The sequence below is a fragment of the Martes martes genome (assembly GCF_963455335.1).
Source record: "Martes martes genome assembly, chromosome: 9".
Taxonomy (NCBI): Eukaryota; Metazoa; Chordata; class Mammalia; order Carnivora; family Mustelidae; genus Martes; species Martes martes.
In genome coordinates, this window is record NC_137896.1 from 102,986,626 (window position 1) to 103,012,665 (window position 26,040).

Here is a 26,040-nt window from a genome sequence, read left to right on the forward strand (position 1 = left end):
CCAGGTGCCCCCAAAAGCACTATGTTATTTTTCAAATCATGTAACATTTGTGACTTGAATATTAATGTCCAGGTATTCTTGCTTTCTTTCTTAACAGATTATAAGAGAAAATAGTATCTCTCTCAGTGAAATTGAACTTCCTTGCTCAGAGGATTTGAATTTGGAAACTTTATCGTAAGTCAGGAAATATGTAAATCAAATGAGCTATTATAGAATCTCTCATAAATAAATAGAAATATATTGTGTGGGAAAAGTACTCCTTGATTTGAGTAATTCTGAATCCCCCATGTTTCTAACCATTACTTACCAGATGCTCACAGAGTTAATTTTTTCTTTGTTTTTTGTTTAGGTCTCTGAAGTGTAGAGCTTTTGCCCTCAGAAAACAGTATCAGAGATTTAGCTTGTACATAGTCCTCATTTATCCTTTTCATTAAAAATATTGGCAGTTATTTTTAAAAATTATCTTCTTTGCTGTGTGTGAAACATGCAGTCAAGAGGCATACTTTATCAGTAAGGGCTACATGGTCCTTCTGCTGAAGAAATTTGCTGATGGAATAGAGGCACAGTTGAGCATTTCCAGAAGAATATAAACTAGTTTTGAGAACAGGAATATTTATTATTTTTACCCCCAGAAAATAGTAATAATGAATTTTAAAGCAAAATAATGGTAGTATTAAATTTTTTGTAATCTGTTTTCAGGCAAGCACATGTTTACATCATTGCAGGAGCCTGTTTGTCTCTGGGTTTTCGATTTGCTGGCTCAGAAAACTTATCAGCGTTTAACTGTTTGGTAAGAAGTATCTTAGTTTATTCTCTTTTTTAAAACAAAGTGTTAATAGGCTTCTTTTAACCTCAGATTTTTTTCTTTTGTTTTTCCAGCATAAATTTGCAAAAGATTTTATGACTTATTTGTCTGCACCTAATGCTTCTGTAGTAAGTCTTTTTAATGATCATTCTCCTTGGGAATAAAATTGAACTTGGAAAAAATTTACTGATAATTTAGTTACTTATGTGTTGTTAAGTATCTCTGCAGTTTGTTGAGTATGGAAGATTTGAAGTTTTGGCTCATCTTTGTATTTGTGGTCTGGGGTATTAATTAGGTGAAAGTATGCTGACCCTTGAAGAATATGCAGGTCTCTAATTCTCCTGATATCAAAAACCATATCTTTCATGGATTGTCATACCCTATGGCAGGGATCTCAGGACTGAATATTGGTAACTGCTATTTTTTTTTTGGTAACTGCTTTTTTAAAAAGAAAGTCCTTAGTAAAAACACAATTCCTTTTGAGGCATTGCTGCTCTAATAACAGGAGATTGTAAGATTTTCCTGATAAAAACCACACAGATTTCTGCAACATTATAATATGAGAAAACTAGAAAATCAAAAAATCTGAAAGTAGTTAGGTAAATTTGATTATGGTGTATCCAGACATTGTTATACAATGGAGCTATCATACTCATGCTGTAAGAATTTTTTATGAGTAAAGATTGGTTACATATAATAGATTTAAAAAGTTAAAAATATGTGTAGTGATATCTCAGTTTCATTTGAAAAAAAAATTCATAGATAAAGGAAAAGATTTGGGGAAAGGCCAAAATATTTATGGCAGTTTTCTTTGGGTGTTAGTATTCCAAGGAATTATTTCCTTTTTGATACTTTATTTTCTGACTTTTCTACGTTGAACTTAAATTTCATAATCAGAGAAAATTTTTGTTTTTACAGATATTTTTAAAGTAGTAAATATTTGTAGTCTCATGATGGCCAATTTAGTTTTGATAATAATATAATGCAGCAGTTATAGTATGTTATCTTTTTGCATTTCCAGACAGGTCCTTACAACCTAGAAACCTGCCTGAGTGTGGTGCTTCTGTCTCTTGCCATGGTAATGGCTGGCTCGGGGAACCTAAAAGTTTTGCAGCTTTGTCGCTTCTTACACATGAAAACAGGTGGTGAAATGAACTATGGTTTCCACTTAGCCCATCACATGGCCCTTGGACTTCTCTTTCTGGGAGGAGGAAGGTAAGTGAGTATATATTTTTTCTTCAATGAAAAGATCTCATGAATAAGATCTGTAAGAGTGAGTTATTTTGGTTTTGAAGATACTTGAAAAAAAATTTTTTTAAAAGATTTGATTTATTTGACAGAGAGAGAGACACAGTGAGAGAGGGAACAGAAGCAGGGTGGGTGGGAGAGGGAGAAGCAGGCTTCCCTCTGAGCAGGGAGCCTCATGCGGGCCTTGATCATGTGGGCCTTGATCATGTGGGCCTGGGATCATGACTTGAACCGAAGGCAGTTGCTTAACGACTGAGCCACCTAGGCGCCCCAATACTTGAAAATTTTTGATCCTGACTGACTGTTAGCATATTGAGGACATTAGTATACTTTAAAAGGGCTTTTTTGTTTGTTTGTTTGTAGTTTAACCATCAGTTTATGCCTTACTTAGTAGAGTTACCATCCTTGCTCTGTATTTGCAGAAGAGTCAGTACTTATTTCTTCAACACGTCACCTCTTGTTCCCCACTGTTTAATGACTTTGTCTTTCTACTGAACTGCTCTCTCATAAAGGTTGTAACACTGTCAGTCATCAGGTCCTATGAGAGTTTCTTGGTTTTCCCCTTCTTTGCTCTTTCCAGCATCTGTCATTCCTGACCACCTCATCTTTTTGTAAGACTTCCCCAGAATACCTGTCTTTACCCCTGCTGTGCCTCTCCTGTTAACTATTACTTACCTTCTACCCAAAGATAATCACTATTTAGTCTCCTAACACCTTTAGACTGGCTTTGCCTGTTTTAGAAATTCAAGTGGAATCATACACTGTGTGTTATATCATACTTAGAGTGGACCCTTGACCAACATGGGTTTGAACTGTGCATGTCCACTTACACACACTTGTTTTGGTTAAATACAGTACAGTGCTGTAAATATATTTTGTCTTCCTTATGATTTTTCTAATATTTTTTTTTCTGTAGCTTTGTTGTAAGAGTACAGATTATAGTACATATGTTCAAAATATGTATGTGTTTATCTACTTTTATCTACTTTCAGTCAACAGTAGGCTGTTAGTTAAGCTTTGGGGAAGTTATAAGTTATTCATGGACTTTTTTGACTATGCAGGGTTGTTGGTACCTCTAACCCTCACATTGTTCAGGGGTCAGCTGTACTTCTTTGGCTCAACCTTTTGAGATTTATCCGTGTTGCATGGAGCAATGATGTATTCATATTTCTGTGCTGTTGAATTCCATTGTCTGATTATACCACAGTTCTCAATCTACTCTGCTCTCGATGGATGTGTTGTTTCTAGTTTGGGGCTGTTATAAATATTCTTGTACATGTCTTTGATTTTGTTATATGTAGATCTATGCGTGGATCTGTGCATATGTATGTATGTATGCTTAACTTCTGTAGATAATGCCATCAGTGCTCCAAATACACCCATCAGTGTTGTATACCGTTCTAGTTGTTCCCTGTCCTTCCCAACACTAGTTTTATTGGGTAGTCTTTTTGATATTGCCATCTGGTAGTAGTTGTGGTTTTAATTTCCATTTCTCTGAATAATTATATTTAGCACCTTTTATATTTTTAATGGCTAATTGGAAATCTCCTTTTGTAATACCTAAGTCTTCTGCTACCCATTTTCATATTGGCTTAGTTATTTATTTAAAAATCTTATTTGTGGTGGGGCGCCTGGGTGGCTCGGTCAGTTACGCGTCTGGCTTCAGCTCAGGTTGTGGTTGCAGGGTCCTGGGATCAAGCCCCAGATCGGGCTCCCTACTCAACGGAAGCCTGCTTCTCCCTCTCCCTCTGCTTGTTGCTCTCCCTGCTTGTGCTCTCTCTCTGTCAGATAAATAAAATCTTAAAAGAAATTTATTTGTGGTAATATACACATAACATAAAATTTATCTTCTTAATCATTTCTGAATGTGCAGTAGTAGTAGTTAAGTGTATTCACCAATTGCCAGAACTTTTTCACCTTGTGGAACTGAAGTTCTGTCCCATTTAAACAACAGCTCCTCATTCCCCCCTTCCTCCAGCCCCTGACAGCCTCTGTTCTACTCTTTGTTTTATTCATCTGACTATTCTCTATGGGTTTATCATTATGATCCTGAACCCTCTGTCACTCTTACATGTTGTACTTACCTTTTGCTGTGTGGTTCACCTTTTTGGTGTCTTGTGATGAACATTTGTTAACATTTTTCTTTTATGGTTTGTACATTTTTGTCCTTTGGATAAAATATTTCCTTACCCCCCTCCCCCAAATGAAGATACTCTATTTTCTACAAGTTTTTTAGCTTTTCTTTTTTTTTTTTTTAAAAGATTTTATTTATTTGACAGACAGAGATCGCAAGTAGGCAGAGAGGCAGGCAGAGAAGGGGGGGGGGTAGCAGGCTCCCCGCGGAGCAGAGAGTCCGATGCGGGGCTCGATCCCAGGACCCTGAGATCACGACCTGAGCCAAACGCAGAGGCTTTAACCCACTGAGCCACCCAGGCGCCCCAGTTTTTTAGCTTTTCTATTCACATTTGGATATAAATCTACCTGTACTTGATTTTTCTATAAAATTTTTTTAAAGATTTAATTCATTTATTTGACACAGAGAGACAGACAGACACAGAGAGAGCACAAGCAGGGGGAGCAGCAGAAGGAGAGGGAGAAGCAGGCTCTCCCCTGAGCCGGGAACCTGATGTGGGGCTCGATCCCAGGACCCTGAGATCATGATCTGAGCTGAAGGCAGACACTTAAGGTGTCTATCCAAGCGCCCGTCTATGTGATTTTTTTGATAATTGATGCCCCACTATTACTGAAAAATTTATCCTTTCTCCACTGTTCTGCAATACCATTTTTATTATAAATTAAGTGTCCATATATATACATTTATTTCTGGGCCGTTCTGTTCATCTGGTCTGTTTTTCCATACTTGCACCAATACCACAGCCTTAGTGCTTGTAGTTCTGTAGTAACTCTTGATGTCAGGGAGAATGAATCTTCCAAACTGGGATTTCTTCTTCAAAAGTGTGTTTTTCTGTTTGAATTTTTATATAAATATTGGAATTTGTTTATGATTTTCCACACTAAATAACCCGATAAAATATTGACCAGAATTGCATTGAGCCTATATATTGGTTTGGGAGGAATTGAAATCTGTTATACTATTGAGTTTTTCAGTGTATTGTTTCATTTATTTAGCTTTAGTGTGTGTAACCTTGGTCAACTGATACAATTTCTACAAGTCATATAGGTTTATTTTCCTCTCTTCTCTAAGACTGAATTAAACGTTGGAGCTCACCTTTCTAGAAGTATAAAAGGTAAAGATTATCAGAAAGGGTGCTTTCCCTTTTAAGAGGTTTTGTAGAATTTTTCTTTCTCTAATTGTTTAGAATTAAGAATAGTTAAAAAAAACTTACTATGAAAATTCTTATTTTATGATTTTTTAAAAAGATTTTATTTATTTGACAGAGAGAGTACAAGCAAGGGTAGCAGCAGGGAGAGGGAGAAGCAGGCTCCTGCTGAGCAGAGAACCCAATGTGGGGCTTCATCCCAGGACCCTGGGATGACCTGAGCCAAAGGCAGACGATTAACTGACTGAGCCAGCCAGGCGCCTCTTATTTTAGGATTTTTGAAAATTTACTTCCTTTCAAAATAAACCCCTGCATCTCTTGTTCTCTTATTCATTCTTTTTAATTTTAATTCCAGTGTAGCCTTATTCAATCTTAATCTTTCATTGTTTCACACTGTGACCCTACTTGCTCTGCTTTCATATTGAGTAAATTTTCTCCCACTCTGCTCTGCTTTTCTAATGATTCGTGGTCTTTAAATGGTTATGTGTACTTAGTGACATTTAAATTTCTCATTGCATAGCCACATCCTATGTTTAATCTCAGAATTTCTAACATTATTATCTAATATTATCTTTGGGTTTTGGTTTTGTCAAAATGGTAAAGAGACAAAGGCCTATTTTATGCACATGTGAAAATGGATATATTTCCTTACTTAAATTTTGAAATATCTTCTTCCTAATTCATTAAATATATTTATATATGATAAGTGCTATGTTCTTACTTGATGCCTAAATTATTAAAATGATAAAGACTTGGGGATATATGTGTGTATGTGTGTATGTGAATGTATATAATGAAATATTTATTGATTATCTGCAACAGTGGTTTTATGTGATGTCCAATACCATCTTTATTTCAAGATTTTTGTAAAATATTTGTAAAAATAAAAATATTCTTACAGAACCTTTGTAAGAAAAACTTTAGAACTTTAGAGTAATCTGCCTGTTGGCCATGCAGAGTTTGAGCAACGGTAAAATAACATAAGGAAAATCTCAAAAGATTTTATTAAGAGTATGTGGCCTTTATAAAAATAAGTTAGTCACAGTGATAAGAAAAAAACTGTTTATACTTGGAGTTCTGTACATACCTCCTTATTGTCATGTCTTCATTCATGACTTTCAATATCTGTAATCTCTAGGATTTCATTCATGGTCCTCACTATTATGATATTTTCAGTTAAAAAACCCTGTTTACTAATTCAGGTTTTGAAAGTTAGCATCTGTGGAATGTTGCTTCCGCTTTCAATATTAGATGATCTTAAAATGGCTTAAAGACTCACTGAAGTGGCGTCTGGGTGGCTCGGGGTGCCTGGGTGGCTCAGTGGGTTAAAGCCTCTGCCTTCGGCTCAGGTCATGATCTCAAGGTCCTGGGATCGAGCCCTACATCAGGTTCTCTGCTCAGCAGGGAGCCTGCTTCCTCCCTCTCTCTGCCTGCCTCTCTGCCTGCTTGTGATCTCTCTCTCTCTGTCAAATAAATAAATAAAAATATTAAGAAAAAAAAAAGACTCACTGAAAAGTGAAACGTCGATAGCACTGGCACACTAGTATCTATCAAAGCATTTCATCAGTGGGCCTTGCTATAGTACCCCAATTATCGGATTCTCAAGAAGGCCTTGGAAGTTTGCACAGTGTATTTAATAACGTCTTTCCCTCCTGCATTTGTTTCACAGGTACTCTTTGAGTACGTCAAACTCTTCCATTGCTGCTCTCCTCTGTGCCCTTTACCCGCACTTCCCAGCTCACAGCACTGACAATCGGTGAGTCTGATGATTGTGTCCTCAGTGTGATCTTCCGTAAGGTCTCCAAGGGATAATTTGATGGTGCTTTGGTTCCATGGACTCATTTCCAAATTAATTTGTTCTCTTCTTGGACTTAGTTACCTTCCTGACTAAATCTTCTAAAGTGTTTCTCCAAGTATTAGACCAAAAGAGAACTTTGGACGTCTGATGGACTGATGGATCCGTCTTCCACCATTCTTTAATCAGTAGAACTGCTCTGAACCCAGAAGTGGGCCAAACAGGATTACCTTTAGGGAAAAATTCATCAAACAAAAGATAGTAGCCAACAGAAGCAAGATGATATATTTTATATCATAATTGTTTAATTCTAAGAGAGAAATTGGTCTGATTTAGTGGCAGTGTCTATATGAATTCCATTTTTCCCTCTTTTACATTAATGCTGAAAAGTTTTGTATAAATGAAATTAAAGGGACATGAAAAGCAAAATGCGCAAAGAATCAGAGATAACTTATAAGTGGCAGTGAGCCCTAGAACTTCAAACACGTAGGAAAGGAGTGATTGTACAGAAGCTCTGCATTTGAGAGCACAGACGGCCTTCAGCACTGCAGTCTCCCTGGCAGTTTCAGGCATAGCTGATTCCTGCTGCATATGGAGGAGGGGGAGAAAACAGCTCTTTATGTTCCCGTGACATCCGAGGTGACCAGCGTGTTCGGCTCATCTCTCAAGAGACGCATCAAGAAATGGAGCACTAATGTAGTAACTGAGCTGTCATGCTCTAGTGTAATGTCGTTTAAAATAGTAATAATAAATGAAAGTTTTATAAAAGTGGCCTGATCTGATGTCTAAACTCTGATGATAGGTGGAGCACAAGCATATTCTTGTTAAATTAATGCAACTCTGACAAGTGTTCTCTTGCTTGTCAATTTAGGAAAGACTTTTTGAGTTGTTAATGTCAGTAATTAGTGGTTAGGGTACAACAAGGAGCCTCACTTCCCTAATGCTGGGAGAATTGTTTGGTTTAGCTATTTTAAACAAAGCTGTTTGGTGATAAGCACCAAGAACCTTTATGTAACTGATAAATACCTTTTTTTTCTTCCTGGCCTTGATTGCTTTTAATTTTTTCTTTTTTAAATAAGAACATATCTACACATTTATTTATTTATTTATTTTCCAGTAAGGTTAAATCCTTGAGGGGTACAGCATCACACAGATTCTGTGGCCAATGACTTTAACAGGAAGGTGGCTTTGGAATTTGGCACGAACCATGCCACTGTTTCCATGAGCATGAGTTACTTTTTCCCAGATTACTCTGGTTTTGTTCAGTTTGCCACCAGGAGTAACTGTGTCATTCTTTGCTTTGTATATATAAACATATCTCTTGCCTAGATAGAATTCAGTTTCATTTCAAGCATAAACACTTTCAATTTTAAGAGCCATGTGCTCCCTCTGGTTTCGGAGACCCTGCTTATAGCCAGCAAAAATGGCCTTGGACCACAGCCTTCATTTGTCTTTATAAGAGTCCTCTTCTCAATAGGCCCCACTTACTTGCACCCAGAGTTTAGCAGCAGGAGCCCCCCTCTGCTTTTAATTCTGATTAATTTATAGGAAAGGGTAGGTTTGGGTGGGAGGAGGGAGGCTATTGCTGTAACTTAAATTTAAAAAGAAAATTTGAAGTCTCATTTTATCCTTTTATGGCATCTTAAAATGTAAAGACTTTTTGTGTCTAAATGCTAAAAAATAGAGGAGTGCCTGGGTGGCTCAGTCCATTAAGCGTTCGCCTTCAGCTCAGGTTGTGATCCTGGAGTGCTGGGATTGAGCCCTGTGTCAGGCTTCTTGCTCAGTCTCCCTGTCCCTCTGCCGTTCCCCCTGCTTGTTCTCTCCTGTTCTCTCTCTCTGTCAAATAAATAAAATCTTTCTAAATAAATAAATAAATGCTAAAAAAAATGGTAGTTAAAAAATTTTTTTTTGAAAACCCAGAAAAGCATCATAATCTCCCCCATTAGTTTTCGGTGTCCTGGATCTCAGGTGTGTGTGTGTGTGTATTTGTGTATAAGGGTGTGTACGTAGACGAGCTTTCCTTCTCCCTACCAGCCCTTACACCAGAAAAACAAAGACCTAGAAATAAGTCCCTTGGAAGGTAAAAAGGTGCCTGTGTAGGTCATTAAAGGATTATTTGAGAACTGATTTTATAAGTGATGATTTTTTCATTAAATATTTTCATGTTAAGGTAATTTTTACCTCATCTATAAAACCTTGTAACTATGAAAATGCAAGTAAAGAATTCTTGAGTCAAGGATCATGTGTCTATAATTTTTTAAAGAGAATCTCTTCGTTAGTTTTTAATTGAATCTTCTCATCTTCCTAAATTTAGGACCACTATCATGGGAAGATAGCAACCCCAGCTTCCGTCGGGGTTCAGTGTCGACAGCAGCAGGGTGGAGAGCTCACGCTGTCTCAGCTGTTTGTTACCTCCTGTCTGTGTTTTCTGTGAACAGGTATCATCTGCAGGCTCTGCGGCACCTGTACGTGCTGGCTGCGGAACCAAGGCTCCTGGTGCCCGTGGATGTGGACACAAACATGCCCTGCTATGCCCTTTTAGAAGTTACCTATAAGGTCATTCTCTCCTTTCATTTATCTGTAGTTTTGTTACCACTCATACATCTTTGCAAGTCAAAATATTTCAGAACTGTTGTCCTTTAAAAGACGACAGAGTGAATTAATCTCTTATAAAAATTGAAGCTTCTGAAGTTCTTGTACATCCTGTCAGGCCATTTGGGCTCACTTGTAGTTTAGGAGGGTAATAGTGTAGAAGTCATCAGCTGCTCTTCTGTCCCAGAGTCTAGAGTTTGAAAATGTCCTTGTTCACAAGTTTGAGATAGAACTGTTCTAGATCTGTTTGCAGAGTGTATTTGATGAGAGATCTTTGATTTAGATGCACACATTGTAAGTCTTGTGTATCCTTCCTTCATTCAGAATATTTTTAAATACCTTCTGTGCATCAAACTATGCAAAGGCTCTGGGGTATAAAAATTACATCTTTGTATTCCTTAAGGACCTGCTCTCCATTAGGTAGCTAGGCATGGATGCAGTAAGAGTAGCGCATGGGGGTATGTGTAGAATGCAGGGGAGCAGAGGAGAAATGTCCCCTCCAGCTATTGAGGGCTGGGGAAGTTGTCCTGGTAGATACAGTGTTTGGGCTGAGGTTTGCCAGCTGAGCAAAGGCACGTTCCCAGAAGATGACATGTGTGTAAACCCAGAGGCTTCAGAAGTACAGATCTTCTGAACTGCTAGTGTGTGAAGTGGTATAAGGTGATTCAGGCCTCCCAAAGGATTGTACACTTAGCCCTTAAGACTTGATACAATGAGCATTTTATGCCATTGGCCATCTGTATAGAAACGGTGGGGAAAGAGAAGTACGGAGTGGATGGAGATGTTTCTTCTTTGTAGCTTCCCCTAACTACATAGTGAATTGTGGCTGTTCTTTTACTTCTGTAAAGGGTACTCAGTGGTATGAACAAACCAAAGAAGAATTGATGGCTCCTACCCTTCTTCCAGAACTCCAACTGTTAAAGCAGGTGAGTGGGATGTGATTTAGGGAGATCTGTGCAAGAGGTTAATTCAGCCACATAGTGTGCGTCAAAGGTAACTGAGATGAAGCCTCTGCTTTCTCAGCGTTCTGTAGGAAATAGGAAAGCAGTCCCGGGAGGAATTATCATGAACAGAGACGGTCTTTACTTGCAGATCTTTACTGAGAGGTTAGATGGCCATAGAATTTGATTCACATACATTTTTGTGTAGAAATGAAGCTTGTTAACTTTTCAGTGTCTCTTTCTGGCTTATTTTACTTCCTCTGAGAAATGTGGGTTTCATTTTGCCACACTAGCACCTTTTTAGCGTTTGATTGACTGTGTTCACATTTATCTTGGCAGATTAAAGTAAAAGGCCCGCGATACTGGGAACTGCTCATAGATTTAAGCAAGGGAACACAACACTTGAAGTAAGTATACTGAATTTCTTACATGTGTCTGTGAAGTGAATAGAAGTAAATGGGGAGGTAGGAATTGCAGGTTATTATCGGGGATGGTTCCTTGTCATTCTTTGATCTCATGCAGGACAGTAGAGTATATATTGAATAAAGTGGTCTGTAACTTTGAAATGAAGTTTATATTAGAAAAAGAGTTTTTTTTTTTTTTTTTTAAGATTTTATTTATTTATTTGGCATGGGGGCTGGGGAGAGCAAGCACAAGCAGGGGGAATGGCAGGAAGAGGAAGAAGCAGGCTCCCTGCCAAGCAAGGAGCCCGATATGGGGCTCGATCCCAGGACCTTGGGATCGTGACCCGAGCTAAAGGCAGATACTTAATCTACTGAGCCACCCAGGTGCCTGAGTTTTAGTTTAGAAGACACCCTAAGTAGTTAGTTATATTTATTTATTGAGAAACTTGTAGTGACCTAAGTTGGTACAGTAATGGAATTATCTGTTGGAGCAGTAATAAAAGATAATCAGTGTAAGAAAGTAAGGCTGGGGGGTGGTGCCTGGGTGGCTCAGTAGGTTCACTGTCTGCCTTTAGCTCAGGTCATGATCCCAGGTCCTGGGATCAGACCCCGCATTGGGTTCTCTGCTCAGCAGGAAACCTGCTTTTCCCTCTCCCTCTACCTGCCTCTCCCCCTGCTTGTGCGTTCTCTCTCTCTCTGTTTCTCTCTGTCAAATAAATGAATAAAATCTTAAAGAAAAAAAGAAAGTAAGATTGGAAAAAAAAATAAGGCTGGCATGTATGTCCATCTACAAAGGGAACTTTGTAATAGTTGATATTTGCCAGACCACATCTTGGATATCCATTTTTATTACTGTTTTGTTGAATTGTTCTTACAAAATTAAGATTATGATAGATAACTTTTGAGTGGAAATAGTCATATACAAGTAATTACTTTAATGAACAGAGTGTTAATTTTATAACTTGAGTAGGGTAAATTAAGTCTTTAAATTTTTAGAAAGTTGAATATGTCCATAACAATTTGGTTTGAGAGGGTTGGGGGGTGGGGGATGGGGTAACAGGGCAATGGGTGTTAAGGAGGGCATGTGTTGTGATGAGCACTGGGTGTTATACGCAACTAATGAATCATTGAACACTACATCAAAAACTAATGATGTACTCTACAGTGACTAACTGAACATACTAAAATAAATAAATTAATTAAAAAAAGAATTTTTATAGTTTGGTCCTAATTTATGTTTCCCTTAAACTATATATGATGGCTGTTTTCTCTATTGTTCTCTTTAGATTTGCAGCATCATTTTTTTTCTGCTGCTAACCAATCAATAGATATCTAGTACCTCCAGTGGATAGAGGATAAAGGGAATATGGAGAAATGTTAGATAAAATACGGCCTTTGAAGCACACACTTGAGCAGGCAGAGCATGAACTAAGTTTTGTGAACTTAGATACCAAAGAGTAGTAGAACTTTATTTTGGCTTTCTCATAGGGACTGATTTAATTTTAGACACAGTAAATAATCATGTACCCTACTGGAAAATGATGAAGGCTTCATCTCATGTGAACATGATGTTGGGAGACACTATGTTTCCAGCTGAGAACTACAAATAATACCTCACATAAAATTCATTCTTTTTTTTTTTTTTTCCCAGATCAATCCTTTCTAAGGATGGAGTTCTGTATGTTAAGCTCAGAGCAGGTCAGCTCTCCTACAAGGAAGATCCAATGGGGTGGCAAAGTTTGTTGGCCCAGACAGTGGCCAACAGGAACTCTGAGGCTCGGGCTTTCAAGGTAGTATTGACTGGTTAGAAACTGAAGGATGAGAAGCATGTACTTCTGTGGTAACATTTATGGTACCATTTAGGTGAATCTGCTCTCTCATCACTGCAGATTATAAAGACTGAATGACCTTGGATCTGTTTCTTGTTTTATGTAGCAGCTACAGTAAAATATGGGCCATCTGCCAGGACTCTAAGGTTGATTTACATTTAGCAGTAGGGACAGTATATCTTTTTTAATTTATTTTTTAATTAACATGTATTATTTGCCCCAGGGGTACAGGTCTGTGTATTGTCAGGCTTACACACTTCACAGAACTCACCATAGCACATACCCTCCCCAATGTCCATAACCCAACGCCCAGGTCAGTATATCTTAACACTATAAAAATGTTTAGTTTAGTAATTTTACTTATTAATCTTCAAATCTGTTAAGATTTGTTTAATTCATGGCAGAAATAGATAAAGATTTTTACAAGGTAGCGCTAATTAGTTTTTTTTTTTAACCCCCCCATTTGTTGGTTAAATCTTGGTGAGGATAAAATGATGACAGGTTTATTTTATCAGTTTGCTTTATTATTCTCATAGTACTTGACTGCTAATTTAAGAGTATTTCAAATGAAAAAGCAGTTAAAGTAAGAGTGTATGAAACAATCTCATCCCTATCATGGTCAGTACATATTTTACTCTACACTTAAGAAGTTAGATGTGTTCCCCACACTAGAAGTGTGTTCCACAGGGACGCCTGGGTGGCTCAGTCAGTTAAGCGTCTGCCGGGGTCAGAGTCCTGGGATTGAGTCCTGCATTGGGCTCCCTGCTCAGCGGGGAGTCTGCTTCTCCCTCCCTCTGCCTGCTCGCCCTGCTTGTGAGCTCTCTCTCTCTCACAAATACATAAATAAAATCTTAAAATAAAAGAAAAAAAAGAAATGTGTTCCATAAACTAACATTAAAATTTCTCAGTTTAAGTATAGTTTTCAGGAATTTCATGAGCAAATATGCTCCTGCTGAAGATACATCAAGTCGCAGTATAAAGTGGTCAGAGCCCCTAGAGGGTGGCGGTAGAGGCAAAAATGTGGCTGGTGGACTGGCTGAGTGGTAGCCAGTGGACTAAATTAGCCACCTTTGTTTTTCCACATAAGGAGATAGCATTTATTTTAATTTAACTCATACTTCATTTTAGACCAGTTACTTATGACTGAGCCTTTATAATAGTTCCCAGGGTTTAAGTAGATGTAGTTGACATTAATGAATTTTGTTGGGCAGTATTTGATAGGATGTCTATGAAATAGTTCTGAAGGACTTTTGGATATGGTTTAACTTAAGCTCTCTTGCTTGTATAAATTAGAGCCCATCTCAAAGGCCCTAATCTAATTTGTAAAGAAAATAGAAAAGTTTATACTTGATTTTGAATTGGGAAATTCCGTAAAGATTAAAAGACATCTCAATTTCCTGCTTCAAGGGAATTCAGAAGCAAAACATAAACCTCAGTGGAAAATTGTAATACCTTTCTTTGTATTCCATATATTCCATATTCCATTTTCTTAAACCTTGAGTGTTAATCTTTTTTTTCCAGTTTTTTTTATTGTGGTAAAATATACACAAAATTTGTTGTTGTAACCCCTAAGTGTATAATTCAGTGATATTAAGTCCATTCATATTGTTGTGCAGTCATTAGTAGGACTCTTTCATCTTGTAAAACTGAACCTCTGTACCCATTCAACAGCAACTCCTGTTCCTGCTCGCAGCCCCAGGTGCCCACCATTCTGCTTCCTGTCGCTGAATTTGATTATTCTAGGATCCTCATACAAGTGGGATCCATACAATATTTAGCTTTTAGCGAGTGGCTTGAGTGGTAGTCTTTTTTCCTTACCTTTTCAGTTTCAGTTCTAGTTTCTTATTTGTTTTTCAGTTAATGAGGAAGAGAGGGGAAAGCCTTTTGGGGGCAAGTTGTATAAGAAAGACCTGTTTATTATTGGCCTTTTGATAAGTCAGTAGCTTATGTTTGGCTTATGTGAAAAAGCGTCTTGTAACTTCTCAGCAGAACAGGTTGGTGAAGCTCTAGCAAATTTGTACAACCTTGGGCTTTATGGGAATGTTGTGTGAAAACAGTGAGGTAGTTTTCTTACAACTGCATATACTACAATTTGAGCAATAAGGAAAATAACCTCTGATATTTCACATTTGTTGCTGTTGTTTATTTTTTTAGCCAGAAACAATTTCAGCATTTACTTCTGATCCAGCACTTCTGTCATTTGCTGAATATTTCTGCAAACCAACTGTGAACATGGGTCAGGTATGTATCATGTTTTACCCAGCTGCCAGCCTACAACTTACTATTTATCTGTGAACACCACCAAAAAACTCAGGTACATTGGATGATTTTTGCTTGGCAAATACAGATTTTTCATAGTCTTTTTTTTTTAAGATCTTATTTATTTGACAAAGAGAAAGCAGGAGTGCATAAACAGGAGGAGCGGCAGAGGGAGAGGGAGAAGCACGCTTCCCGCTGAGCAGGGAGCCTGACGCAGGGCTCGATCTCAGTCTCCTGGGACCATGACTCAAGCTGAAGTCAGTTGCTCAACCACCTGAGCCACCTAGGTGCCCCAGATTTTTTGTAGTCTAAAATTATTAAATTTGGTAACTCCCTACCTTGATAGAAGAAACAACTTAAGATTTCTAAGATGTTAATTTCAATAGGTGATATTTTCTTATGTGCCTTCTTGTACTGATTTATATTTTCATTGTTTACTGTCTCTTATTTTTACATAATTTTATTATTCCCTCACATTTTATAGCTTTTTTCTCTTGGTCATAAAACTTGTTCTCTTCAGGATTCAAAGGGTGCCCAGTAGATCTTTTATTTAACCCAAAGCTTGGATGTAGGAATTTGATATCTGGGATTGAGGGCCTGTTGCCTATAAGTGTGTGTAGCTCTCGGAAAATTTTTTAGCCTCTCCAAAATGCAGTTTCCTTGTTTCTAAAAGTGGGATTATGATAGAACCTACCTTACATTGTTGTTTTGATGGTTAAGTGAGATAATTGTAACCCCTTTAACTTACTGAATCTTGACTATTTATTAGACACTTTGCTCAGTATTTTATGTAATTTTCTTATGGATTCTGACTCTGAGGGTAGGTACTTTATCATTCCAGGTTTGCAGATGAGGAAACTGCCACTCAGCTAGCACATGCCTAAGATCGCACAGCTAGTAAGGGCTGGGCAAGCATTCAAGGCTGCAGGTCTCTGATGAAAGTCTGTGCCTGTCCTTTAGCCCAACTGGGTTTGGTTGTGCTGCCTCCTCCATACCTGTTCTGCTCGGTGTTCTTAGTGCATCTTTGTGGATGCTGGGTTTTCTTTCTGGGATTTCTTTCTGGATCTCATTTTACTGCAGCCGATACTTTCTCTCCTCACAGCACTTATAGCCCTAACTGTCCCTTCAGACTTAATTTTATTACATTTGATTGATGTTTAGTGTTGCATTCACTATGCTTTTATAAAGAGTTAGCTGTTTTACCCTATGTATTATTGACTGTTGAGCTTAAGAATGGGCCATTTGGTTGCTCTACAACGTTGAATTGATTTTGGAATATACATTAATGTGCTACAAAAAGTTTGTAATTTTCCACAGAAACAGGAAATTCTGGATCTGTTTTCTTCAGTACTGTATGAATGTGTTACTCAGGAGACCCCAGAGATGCTGCCTGCATACATAGCAATGGATCAGGTATGGTTCAAAAACCAGTTCAATTCTGAAGACATTTATACTGTATTGTAATTAATATACTGAACAGTGAGGTAAGGTTCCCTGTGCGTCCATCTTTTTTGGTTTCTCATTGCTTTTAGCGATTCAAAAAAGGAAACCCTATAAAACTTAAAAGCTTTACTTATGACCAAAAAAAGCTTAGAATTTATGATGCCAGGAACTCTAGGGTTCCCAGTCTCCCCTTTCTTCTCTTCCTTTGACTATCAGGGGAAGACCACGTTCCCTGCCTTTCTCCCCTAGCATCCTTCTCTTGCCTCCTTCCTGCAAAGCCTCTTCATGGAAAAGAAATGCAAATGAGCAGTAAGTGAACAAACAGTGCTCTAGTGATGGCAGTAATGTGAAATTATGCTTGTGTGATTAAGCATGCAAGAGATTATAGTATTAGTATGTAGGGATTTAGGGAGCTGGAGTTCATTTTTAAATTTCTTTTATTTTATTGCTGTTTTAAAAGAGCCTAAAAGTGTTAATGCAGAAAATGATGCTTAACTGCTTCCCTAAAGGATCAGGCCAATTTATTCACTTTGGATTATTAGTAATACACAAGACTTTTTTTAATAGTATCACACCTTTCCGACCCAAAATTGCGGTTAAGCTTAGCCAGTAGTTTTCTAACTGGGCTTAAATTTATAGAGTAATCTTCAGAATACAGATCTTTAAGTCCTATTCTGTATCATCTACTGAAACAGAATTTTCTGGGATGAGGTCCAGATCTGTGATTTTTAAAGAATTCTTTAAGTGAATGTGACATGGTGAGTTCACAGATAAGCATGTGGGACTCAGTGTCTAAATCCAAAGGAAGTAATCTCCAATGGCAAAATAATCTTTATTGAAAAGTAGGAAATGACACTTAGGAGAGAATTTCCCAAAACCTGAAAATCACATTCTGTCAAGTTACATTCTTAATTAAAAGGCAAGTTCTAATATAACCAGATAGGCCCAAAATGGCATTATTGTCTGGTATCCATCCACATCTTTTAATTGGAAAGTATGATTTTGTCATACTATTTGTAACAGGGCCTCTCTATATACCAGTTAAATAATGAGTTTTGTTTTTCTTTTGTTGGCTGAAAGTGTTCCCTTTTTATGCTCTGAACCTTTACCCCTTCACAGTCATGGGCAGGTGTCTACAGAAGAACATCCCTGCTGGTTGCAGCCCTGGTGATTTTGCAGATGGGTCCCAAGAACAGTATTATTAGTAGTATTGTTTTGCCTTCTGACCCCTGGGTTCCCTGGCCAAGTCATTGTACTCTACTTGGGTTTCCCAGAGGTGATGACAGTAGACCTAGCGGGTCTTCATTTTTCAGAGCCATTGAGCCAAGAATGAGGTCATTTGCCTTTGTTGCTTTTACCTAAAAGCTACTTATGTGGGGACCACACTGAAGAGGGTAGGCATGTATCTGCACCCTCTTCTCTGGGGCTGACTGCATCAAAACATGGAATGGATTCCTCTCTGCCCTTTATTGATCTATGAGCCATATTTTAAAAATACTCTATTATACAACTCTGAGGAAGAGACGATTAGAGCACTTTCACTCTTTCTTTCATTAAGTGGACTGCTGTTACTTTTATCTCCTCAAGGCTATGAGAAGACTAGGAAGAAGAGAAATGTGTGAAACGTCTGAACTTTGGCAGATAAAGCTGGTGTTAGAGTTTTTCAGCTCCAGGAGCCATCAGGAACGGCTTCAGAATCACCCTAAGCGGGGGCTCTTTATGAACTCTGAGTTCCTCCCTGTTGTAAAATGCACTATTGATAATACTCTGGACCAGTGGCTACAAGGTAATAATAGCATTATACCCAGTGCTTTTTTATGTTTTAAAATTCTTTATTTAAATTCAATTAAATTAACGTATAGTATATTATTAGCTTGAGGAGTAGAATTTAGTGATTCATCAGTTGCATAGAACACCCAGTGTTCATTACATCAAGTGCCGCCTTAATGCCCATCACCCAGATACCCCATCCCCCTCCACCTCCCCTCCAGCAACCCTCAGTTTGTTTCCTAGAGTTAAATGTCTCTTATGGTTTGTCTCACTATTTTCTTTCTTTCTTTCTTTCTTTTTTTTTAACGATTTTATTTATTTATTTGACAGACAGAGATCACAAGTAGGCAGAGAAGCAGGCAGAGAGAGAGGGGGAAGCAGGCTCCCCGCCGAGCAGAGAGCCTGATGTGGGGCTCGACCCCACGACCCTGAGATCATGACCTGAGCCGAAGGCAGAGGCTTTAACCCACTAAGCCACCCAGGCGTCCCTTGTCTCACTATTTTCATCTTATTTTATTTTTCCTTTCCTTCCTATATGTTCATCTGTTTCTTAAATTCTGCATATGAATGAAATCATGTGGTACTTGTCTTTCTCTGATTCATTTCACTTAGCATAATACCCTCTAGTTCTACTACGTCATTGCAAATGGCAAGATTTCATTCTTTTTGATGGCCAAGTAATATTGTGTGTGTGTGTGTGTGTGTGTGTGTGTGTGTGTGTGTGTGTGACTTCTTTATCCATTCTTCTGTTGATGGACGTCTGGGCTCTTTATATTTGGCTATTGTGGACATTGCTGCTATAAACACTGGGGTTGCAGTTGCCCCTTCAAATCAATATATTTGTATCCTTTGGTTAAATACCAAGTAGTGCAATTCCTGGGTTGTAGGGCAGTTCGATTTTTGACCTTTTGAGGAACCCCCATACTGTTTTCCAGAGTTCCTGGTGCTTTTAAGGTATTGGGACTTAGGCTTTTCAATTGTAACATTTTCTTTCTTTGCTAACCAAGATAAACCTGAATATAAGCTAGAATGGCTTTAGGTGTAATGTTTTCAGTTAGGTGAATTGGACTCTGCTTATTTACTTCAACTTCTTTAAAAAATATATTTAACTCTGCTTAATACACTATGAGAATGTATATACGTACATATATGTATATACATGTATATTTATACATTTTATTTTATTTTTAAAATTTATTTATTTATTTGACAGAGATCACAAGTAGGCAGAGAGGCAGGCGGGGGGAGAGGGAAGCAGGCTCCCTGCTGAGCAGAGAGCCCAATGCGGGGCTTTAAATACCACATGACACTTAAGAACTTGTCTTTTCTAGCATCAGATCCTGTTTCCTTTCCAGTGTCTCTCTCTGCTGTTTCTTAGGGGTGTGGCCTATCGCCTAGCTGTGAAGTCAACAGGCTGTTTTCTTCCCTTCCCTTCCCTTCCTCCTTGTATACACTGAAAACTCGATGTGTGCTTAGAATGAAGGTTTGTTTTACCAGCTCTTTAACTCAGTCAGTGGGAACCTGGGACATCATGTGACTGTGGCTTAGAAGTACAGACTTAAGATGTCAGGGGAATAGTATAGAAGTACTTGTGCCTCATGTGAGGCAAATGAGGGGCCTTTTGATTTATGGAAACCTGTCTAATGTGTGATATATGTCTGAAATTGATTTTTAGTCAACATCTTGATCTTTTTATTCTCTTCAGTTCCTTCAAATAACTTCTGATACAAACCTGACAGCAACCTGTTTGGGGTAAATACTAACCTTAGTAATAGCAGTAGTAATAATTCTTGATGTTTTAAAGCTGTTAGTAGCCAGTAGAACCTGTATATAAGTTAGGTGTAAACTATCTACTGTAATATAGGTAATAAATTTCTGGAAAAAAAAATAGTAAACCAGATTATGAAGAGTATACATGGAAAACAGCAATTTCAAACTCCTCGTGTTTGATTAACAACTACATTGTTCTGTCATTTTCTCTTAGAATTCAAAAGATTATGTAGTTTTAAAATGTTTTTTAAAAAATCTCATTTTTTGGGAAATATACAAGTTATTACATGGGTTTTGATATTTTGTTTGTATTCAGTTCAGCATGATCATCTATGGCAGACCTTTGCTGTTGATAAGAAGTATGTCCTTAACCTTTGCAGAGGTTCTGATTTGCACATTTCATATCAATAATGAACTTTGGCAGTGAGTAGAGCAGTCTCTAAAACAGTGCTCTGAGTTACTGTTTTTCTTACTGCTTGTTAGGGCATTTGGTAGTTTACAACATTGCTCTTTACCAAATTTGACTTGCCATTGCGATTACCAAAACTTGCATTTATTTTTCAGTGAAGAACCATCACTTTTAAATTGAGGTAAAATTGATTGCATTGGTTTCAATATAATGCATTTATATTAGTTTCAGGTGTATAACATAATTTGATACTTGTATATACACAAAGTGATCACGATAGTAAGTCTAGTTAGTTACCATCCATCACCATACATCTGACTTCCTTCACTCTTTTTATCTACCTCTAGCCCTCTTCTGTTGTGACAACCATCACTCTGTTCTTTGTATCTATGAGTTTTGTTTTTTAGGTTCCACATATACACAAAATCATATGGTATTTGTCTTTCTCTGTCTAACTTATGTCAGTTAGCATGATACCCTCAAGGCCTATCCATGTTATTGCAAGTGGCAAGATTTCATTCATTTATATGGCAGAGTAGTATTCCATTATGTATATATAACCACATCTTTATCCATTCATCAACTTAAGTTGTTTCAAATTTTGGCTATGGTAAATAATGCTGCAACTAAGTATCTTTTTGGTTTAGTGTTTTTTTCTTCTTTGGATAAATACCCAGCAGTGGAATTGCTGGATCATATATGGTAGATCTATTTTTAAGTTTTTGAGGAACCTCCATACTGTTTTTCGTAGTAGCTGTACCAGTTTGCACTCCCACCAACAGTGTAAGACAGTTCCCTTTTCTCCACATTCTTTCTAATACTTATTTCCTGCCTTTTGATGATAGCCATTCCAACAACTGTGAGGTGATATCTCATTGTGGTTTTGATTTGCATTTCTCTGATAATTAGTGATGTTGAACATCTTTCATGAGTCTGTTGGCCATCTTTATGTTTTCTTTGAAAAAAAAAAAAGTCTATTTGGATTCCCTGCACTTTTTTTTTTAAAGATTTTTTAATCATTTGACAGGGAGAGAGAGAGCACACGAGGGGGAAGAGCAGGCAGAGGGAGAAGCAGCCTGCCTGCAGAGCAGGGAGCCCGATGCGAGGCTCGATCCCAGGACCCAGAGATCATGACCTGAGCCAAAGGCAGATGCTTAGCCAACTAAGCAACCCAGGCGCCCCTCCCTGCACATTTTTTAAAAAGGTTTATTTCTTTATTTTAGAGAGAAAGCACACATGTGTGGAGGGGGAGGGTCAGAGGGAGAGGAAGAGAGAGAATCTCAAGCGGACTTCCTGCTGAGTGTGGAGCCCCAAATGGGGCTCAGTCTCATGACCCTGAGGTCATGACCTGAGCTGAAATCAAGAGTCGGATGCTTAACCAACTGAGCCACCCAGGTGCCTCTCCCTACACATGTTTTAATTGAATCTTTTTTTTCCCTGTTGAGTTGTTTGAGTTTTCTAAGAAATATTTTGGGTATTAACCCCTTATTGGATATGTGATTTGCAGATTTTTTTTTTTAATTTACCAGGTTGCCTTTCCATTTTGTTGATGGTTTCCTTTGCTGTGCAGAAGCTTTTAATGTAGTCCCACTTGTTTAATTCTGCCTTTGTTGCCTTTGTTTTTGGAGTCAGTTCCAAAAATTTAGCACCAAAGAATGATGTCAGGGATCTTACTGCTTCTGTTTCCTTCTTGGAGTTTTATGGTTTCAGGTCTCACAGTCAGGTCGTTAATTTTGAGTTATTTTTTGTGTATAGTGTAAGATGCATATGGCTGTCCAATTTTCCCATCCCCATTTATTGAAGAGACTGTCCTTTCCCCACTGTATAGTCTTGACTCCTTTGTTGTAAATTAATTAACCTTATATGTGTGTGTTTATTTCTGAGCTGTCTGTTCCATGGATGTCATGCATTTATGCTGATACCGACTGTTTGGCTCCTATAGCTTAGTTGTATAGTTTGAAATCTTCCTTTCCAGTTGGGATGCCTTTTGTTTCTTTATCTTGCCTAATTACTTTGGCTAGGACTTCTACTACTATGGTGAATTAAAGTGACAAGAGTGGGCATCCTTGTCTTGTTCTTTGTCTTAGAAGAAAAGTTGTTAGCTTTTCATATGATGTTAACTACAGCTTTGTCATATATGGCCTTTATATGTTGAGGTACATTTCTTCTATATCCACTTTGTTGAGTGTTTTTATCATAAATAGATGTTGAATTTTATTAAATGCCTTTTCTGTATCTATTGAGATGATCATGTGATTTTTATCCTTTTTTTTATTAGAAATAGTTTACTATCTGGGGCGCCTGGGTGGCTCATTGGGTTAAAGCCTCTGCCTTCAGCTCAGGTCATGATCCCAGGGTCCTGGGATCAAGCCCCACATCAGGCTCTCTGCTCAGTGGGGAGCCTGCTTCCCCCTCTCTCTCTGCCTGCCTCTCTGCCTACTTGTGATCTCTGTCAACAACAACAACAAAAAGAAATAGTTTATTATCTTTAGATGTAATGATGTTTAAAATGTTTTAAAAATGAACAGTTTTAAAGTTACAGAAAATCAGAATAAATGAGAATATTCTACATTTGGAATAAGGAAATAATGATTTCCTCTTAATTTATTAATAATTGCTTAATTATTCTTTGTTATTGTGCTGTATCACTTTGATTTGCAGATGTTGAACCATCTTTGCATTCCTGGAATAAATCCCACTTGGTTGTTGTGTGTGTGATCCTTTTAAAGTATTGTGGTTTTTTGTTGTTATTGTTATTGTTTTGAGGAATTGAAAAAGAATTTATTGAGGGCAAGAGGATGCAAGCAATATAAAAATCAAAGTTTATCTAGCTTTCGCTGACTTTTCTTTCTCTGCTTGTCAAATGGTTGGATTTTACTTGTACATTTTCTGAGGATCCTGGCCTGTTCGTGCAATCCTTTATACAGGGGGAAGCTGTGGGGCAGATTCCTTAAGGGACTACTTAAGAGTCCCTTTGGGAGAACTCTCATCGGGCAGGAGTGTTCCTGAATGCTTCCTATTTCTTTCTCTTCCACATCATGTATACTACAAAATACTCGTTGCATGTGGTGGTGAGCCCAGTAGTTAGTGAAAAGAAGCTCTGAAAGTCGACTTTGCCATCTTGGCACTGGTCTAGGCTCAGGTCCTTCATTATTTTGTCCACAGCCAGAGGGTCTTTTTGATTTTCCAAAAATCCAGGGAACTGCTTTTCTGTGAGTACTCTTAGGTCTTCCTTTGTTAAGTAGCCTTTATCCCCAGCAAACTGATGGAACATGAACATCGTGGTTTCCATGGTATGTTCCATTTGAGATAGCATTTTGGTGAGGTCTTTTGAAACCTTGGCCAGAGGTACGGTGGGGACCCCTTTTGATGTATTTTTGATTCAGTTCGCTAATATTTTGTTGAGTTTTACATCTATGTTCATCAGGGATATTGGTGTGTAATTTTTTTGTGTGTGTGTCTTTGTCTAGTTTTGGTGTTAGACTAATGCTGGCCTTGTAAATGAGTTTGAAAGCATTCTCTTCTCCCAATTTTTGGGAAGAATTTGAGAAAGATCAATATGTGTTGAATTTTCTTTGAATGTTTGCTAGAATTCACCAGTGAAGCCATCTGGTCCTGGACTTTCCTTATTGGAAGGTTTTAGATTACCAATTCAGTTTCATTACTAGTAATCAGTCTATTCAGATTTTCTATTTCTTCATGTTTTGTCTCAGAAGGCATATGTTTCTAGGACTTTGACTTTATCTATTTCTTCTAGGTGGTCTCATTTGTTGGTGTGTAGTCCATAGTAGTCTCTTACGATTGTAGTTTTTTTTTTTTTTTTTTGGTATCATTTGTAATTTCTCTTTTTCCTTCTCTCTTGGGACTGTTAAATATGCTGCTTTCTCTCCCTACAACCTTTTTCTTTCATTCTCTGCCTACTCAACTTAAATTCATTCTTACCGCCTCAGTTTAAGTGCCCCCTTTCTCATAGGCCTTCTAAGACAACACTACTTCAGGCAACTTTCCTGCCATTTTTATTTCTGTGAAGAAACCGCCTCCTTTCTCCTTCCCCTCCCCCAACTTTTCTTTATGTATCAAAATGCTTTTGTATACAAGTACTAGAGGGCCTAACTAAACCTGGCTTTAACAATAAGGATACATGGAAGCTTACATTATTGGAAGCTTACATTATTGGAATAGGTAAGGTGGTCTAAGGATCATCTTATTTTAGTGCCTTCAGCTCCATTTCTCTGAGGTTCCATTATTTATACTCTGTGCCATGGCTTTATCCTCAGAGTTCTTTTTCTTGTGGTAATAAAATGGCTGTTCCTTTCCTCAAGCTCAGCATTTTGCAGAGAATAATAGAGTTGCTTCTAGGAGCTTTGCCATAACAATGAGGAAATTTCTTTCTCAGAAGCCTCTAGCAAATGTGTTGTCAAACATCTCATGTCTCTGGCTTGAATTGGAACTCATGCACATTCTTCAGTCAGTCCCTGTGGCAGAGATTGTCTCTTACTGAATAGCTTAGGTCTTCCAGTTCCTGAACCAATCATTGTGTTGAGGATGGGATTGCCTTGATTGTCCTGGACCAATGGTTTTCAAAGTGTGATCTCTGGAGCAACAGTAGCATCACCTGAGAACTTGTTTGAAATGTAATTTTTCTGACCCCATCTAAAAAACTTTGGGGATTTGGCCCCCTCATCTGTTTTAATCAGCTTTCTCTGGTGATTCTAATGTGCCTTAAAGTTTGAGAAAGTCTGGCTAATAGTAATTAGGACCCAGTTCTGGACCTGAAGTCAGTCTCCTCAAATGTTGTATACTGCAGGGAAGAAGGGGCTTAAAGTGCGTGTCTGGAGAGGAAACCTCAGTGACCACCACTCCTTTATAGCACTCATCACAGTTTCTAATTATGCATTTGTTTGTGTCATTATTTGTATAATGTCTCTGTCCCTTACAACACTTCACACTCTGTGGTGACAGGCACTCTGTCTCGCTTACCGCTGTAGCCCTAGTTCCCAGCATAGTACCTATCTGGTGTATGGTCAGTGCTTAATGAGTTCTAGATGAGAAAACAAGTTGCTTCAGTTCTGTTTGTGTTTCTCTCACAGCTGGGGGTGATGTGTGTGTGCACGCCTACCTCAGTGGGCAGCCCTTTGAGGAATCTCAGCTGAGCATGCTAGCGTGTTTCCTCGTCTACCACTCAGTACCAGCTCCATGGCACCTGCCGTCTATAGGACTAGAAGGTAATTGCAGATCTAAATCCTCTTCAGTACCTGTATTATTGACTCACTTATTTTTTAAGTTTCTTGGTAGGAGGCATTTCTAGTGAGTTATTTTATCTAGTTAGGTTTTGGTCTTCGTTCATGTTTGGGTGTTACTGTTGAGAACTTTTTCTAAAAAGACTATCTGAACTTTATACGTGCATAAACTTTTATTTACATTCAGAAAAGGATGGGTTCTTCTTCAGAAAGCCCCAAACACCAGTGTATACTAATAAATTAAATGGTCATGT

The 26,040-nt window shown here is 38.0% G+C and overlaps 2 protein-coding genes and 1 pseudogene across 3 annotated transcripts in view; 1 reads left to right on the forward strand and 2 right to left on the reverse strand.

Annotated features, from left to right (window-relative positions):
- ANAPC1 (anaphase promoting complex subunit 1) overlaps positions 1-26,040 on the forward strand; it is a 99,041-nt gene that overhangs the window by 67,527 nt on the left and 5,474 nt on the right. Inside the window, exons 34-46 of the mRNA XM_080813136.1 lie at positions 98-174; positions 700-790; positions 880-933; positions 1,827-2,020; positions 7,004-7,090; positions 9,568-9,685; positions 10,570-10,647; positions 11,002-11,069; positions 12,718-12,856; positions 15,050-15,136; positions 16,472-16,567; positions 18,185-18,383; positions 25,637-25,771. Coding sequence (XP_080669262.1) covers positions 98-174; positions 700-790; positions 880-933; positions 1,827-2,020; positions 7,004-7,090; positions 9,568-9,685; positions 10,570-10,647; positions 11,002-11,069; positions 12,718-12,856; positions 15,050-15,136; positions 16,472-16,567; positions 18,185-18,383; positions 25,637-25,771 — 1,423 coding nt within the window. The remainder of the gene's footprint in view (positions 1-97; positions 175-699; positions 791-879; positions 934-1,826; positions 2,021-7,003; positions 7,091-9,567; positions 9,686-10,569; positions 10,648-11,001; positions 11,070-12,717; positions 12,857-15,049; positions 15,137-16,471; positions 16,568-18,184; positions 18,384-25,636; positions 25,772-26,040) is intronic.
- LOC308349858 (large ribosomal subunit protein eL33-like) lies at positions 8,252-9,315 on the reverse strand (annotated as a pseudogene). Its single transcript has 2 exons — positions 9,311-9,315; positions 8,252-8,570 (listed from the first exon to the last, which is right to left on the reverse strand). The product of its transcript is annotated as a large ribosomal subunit protein eL33-like (transcript).
- Positions 23,563-23,862, reverse strand: LOC308348543 (protein S100-A10-like; the record flags this gene model as incomplete). Its single annotated transcript, XM_080812677.1, has 1 exon — positions 23,563-23,862. One exon carries the CDS (start codon positions 23,860-23,862, stop codon positions 23,563-23,565), a length of 300 nt encoding a protein of 99 aa, XP_080668803.1.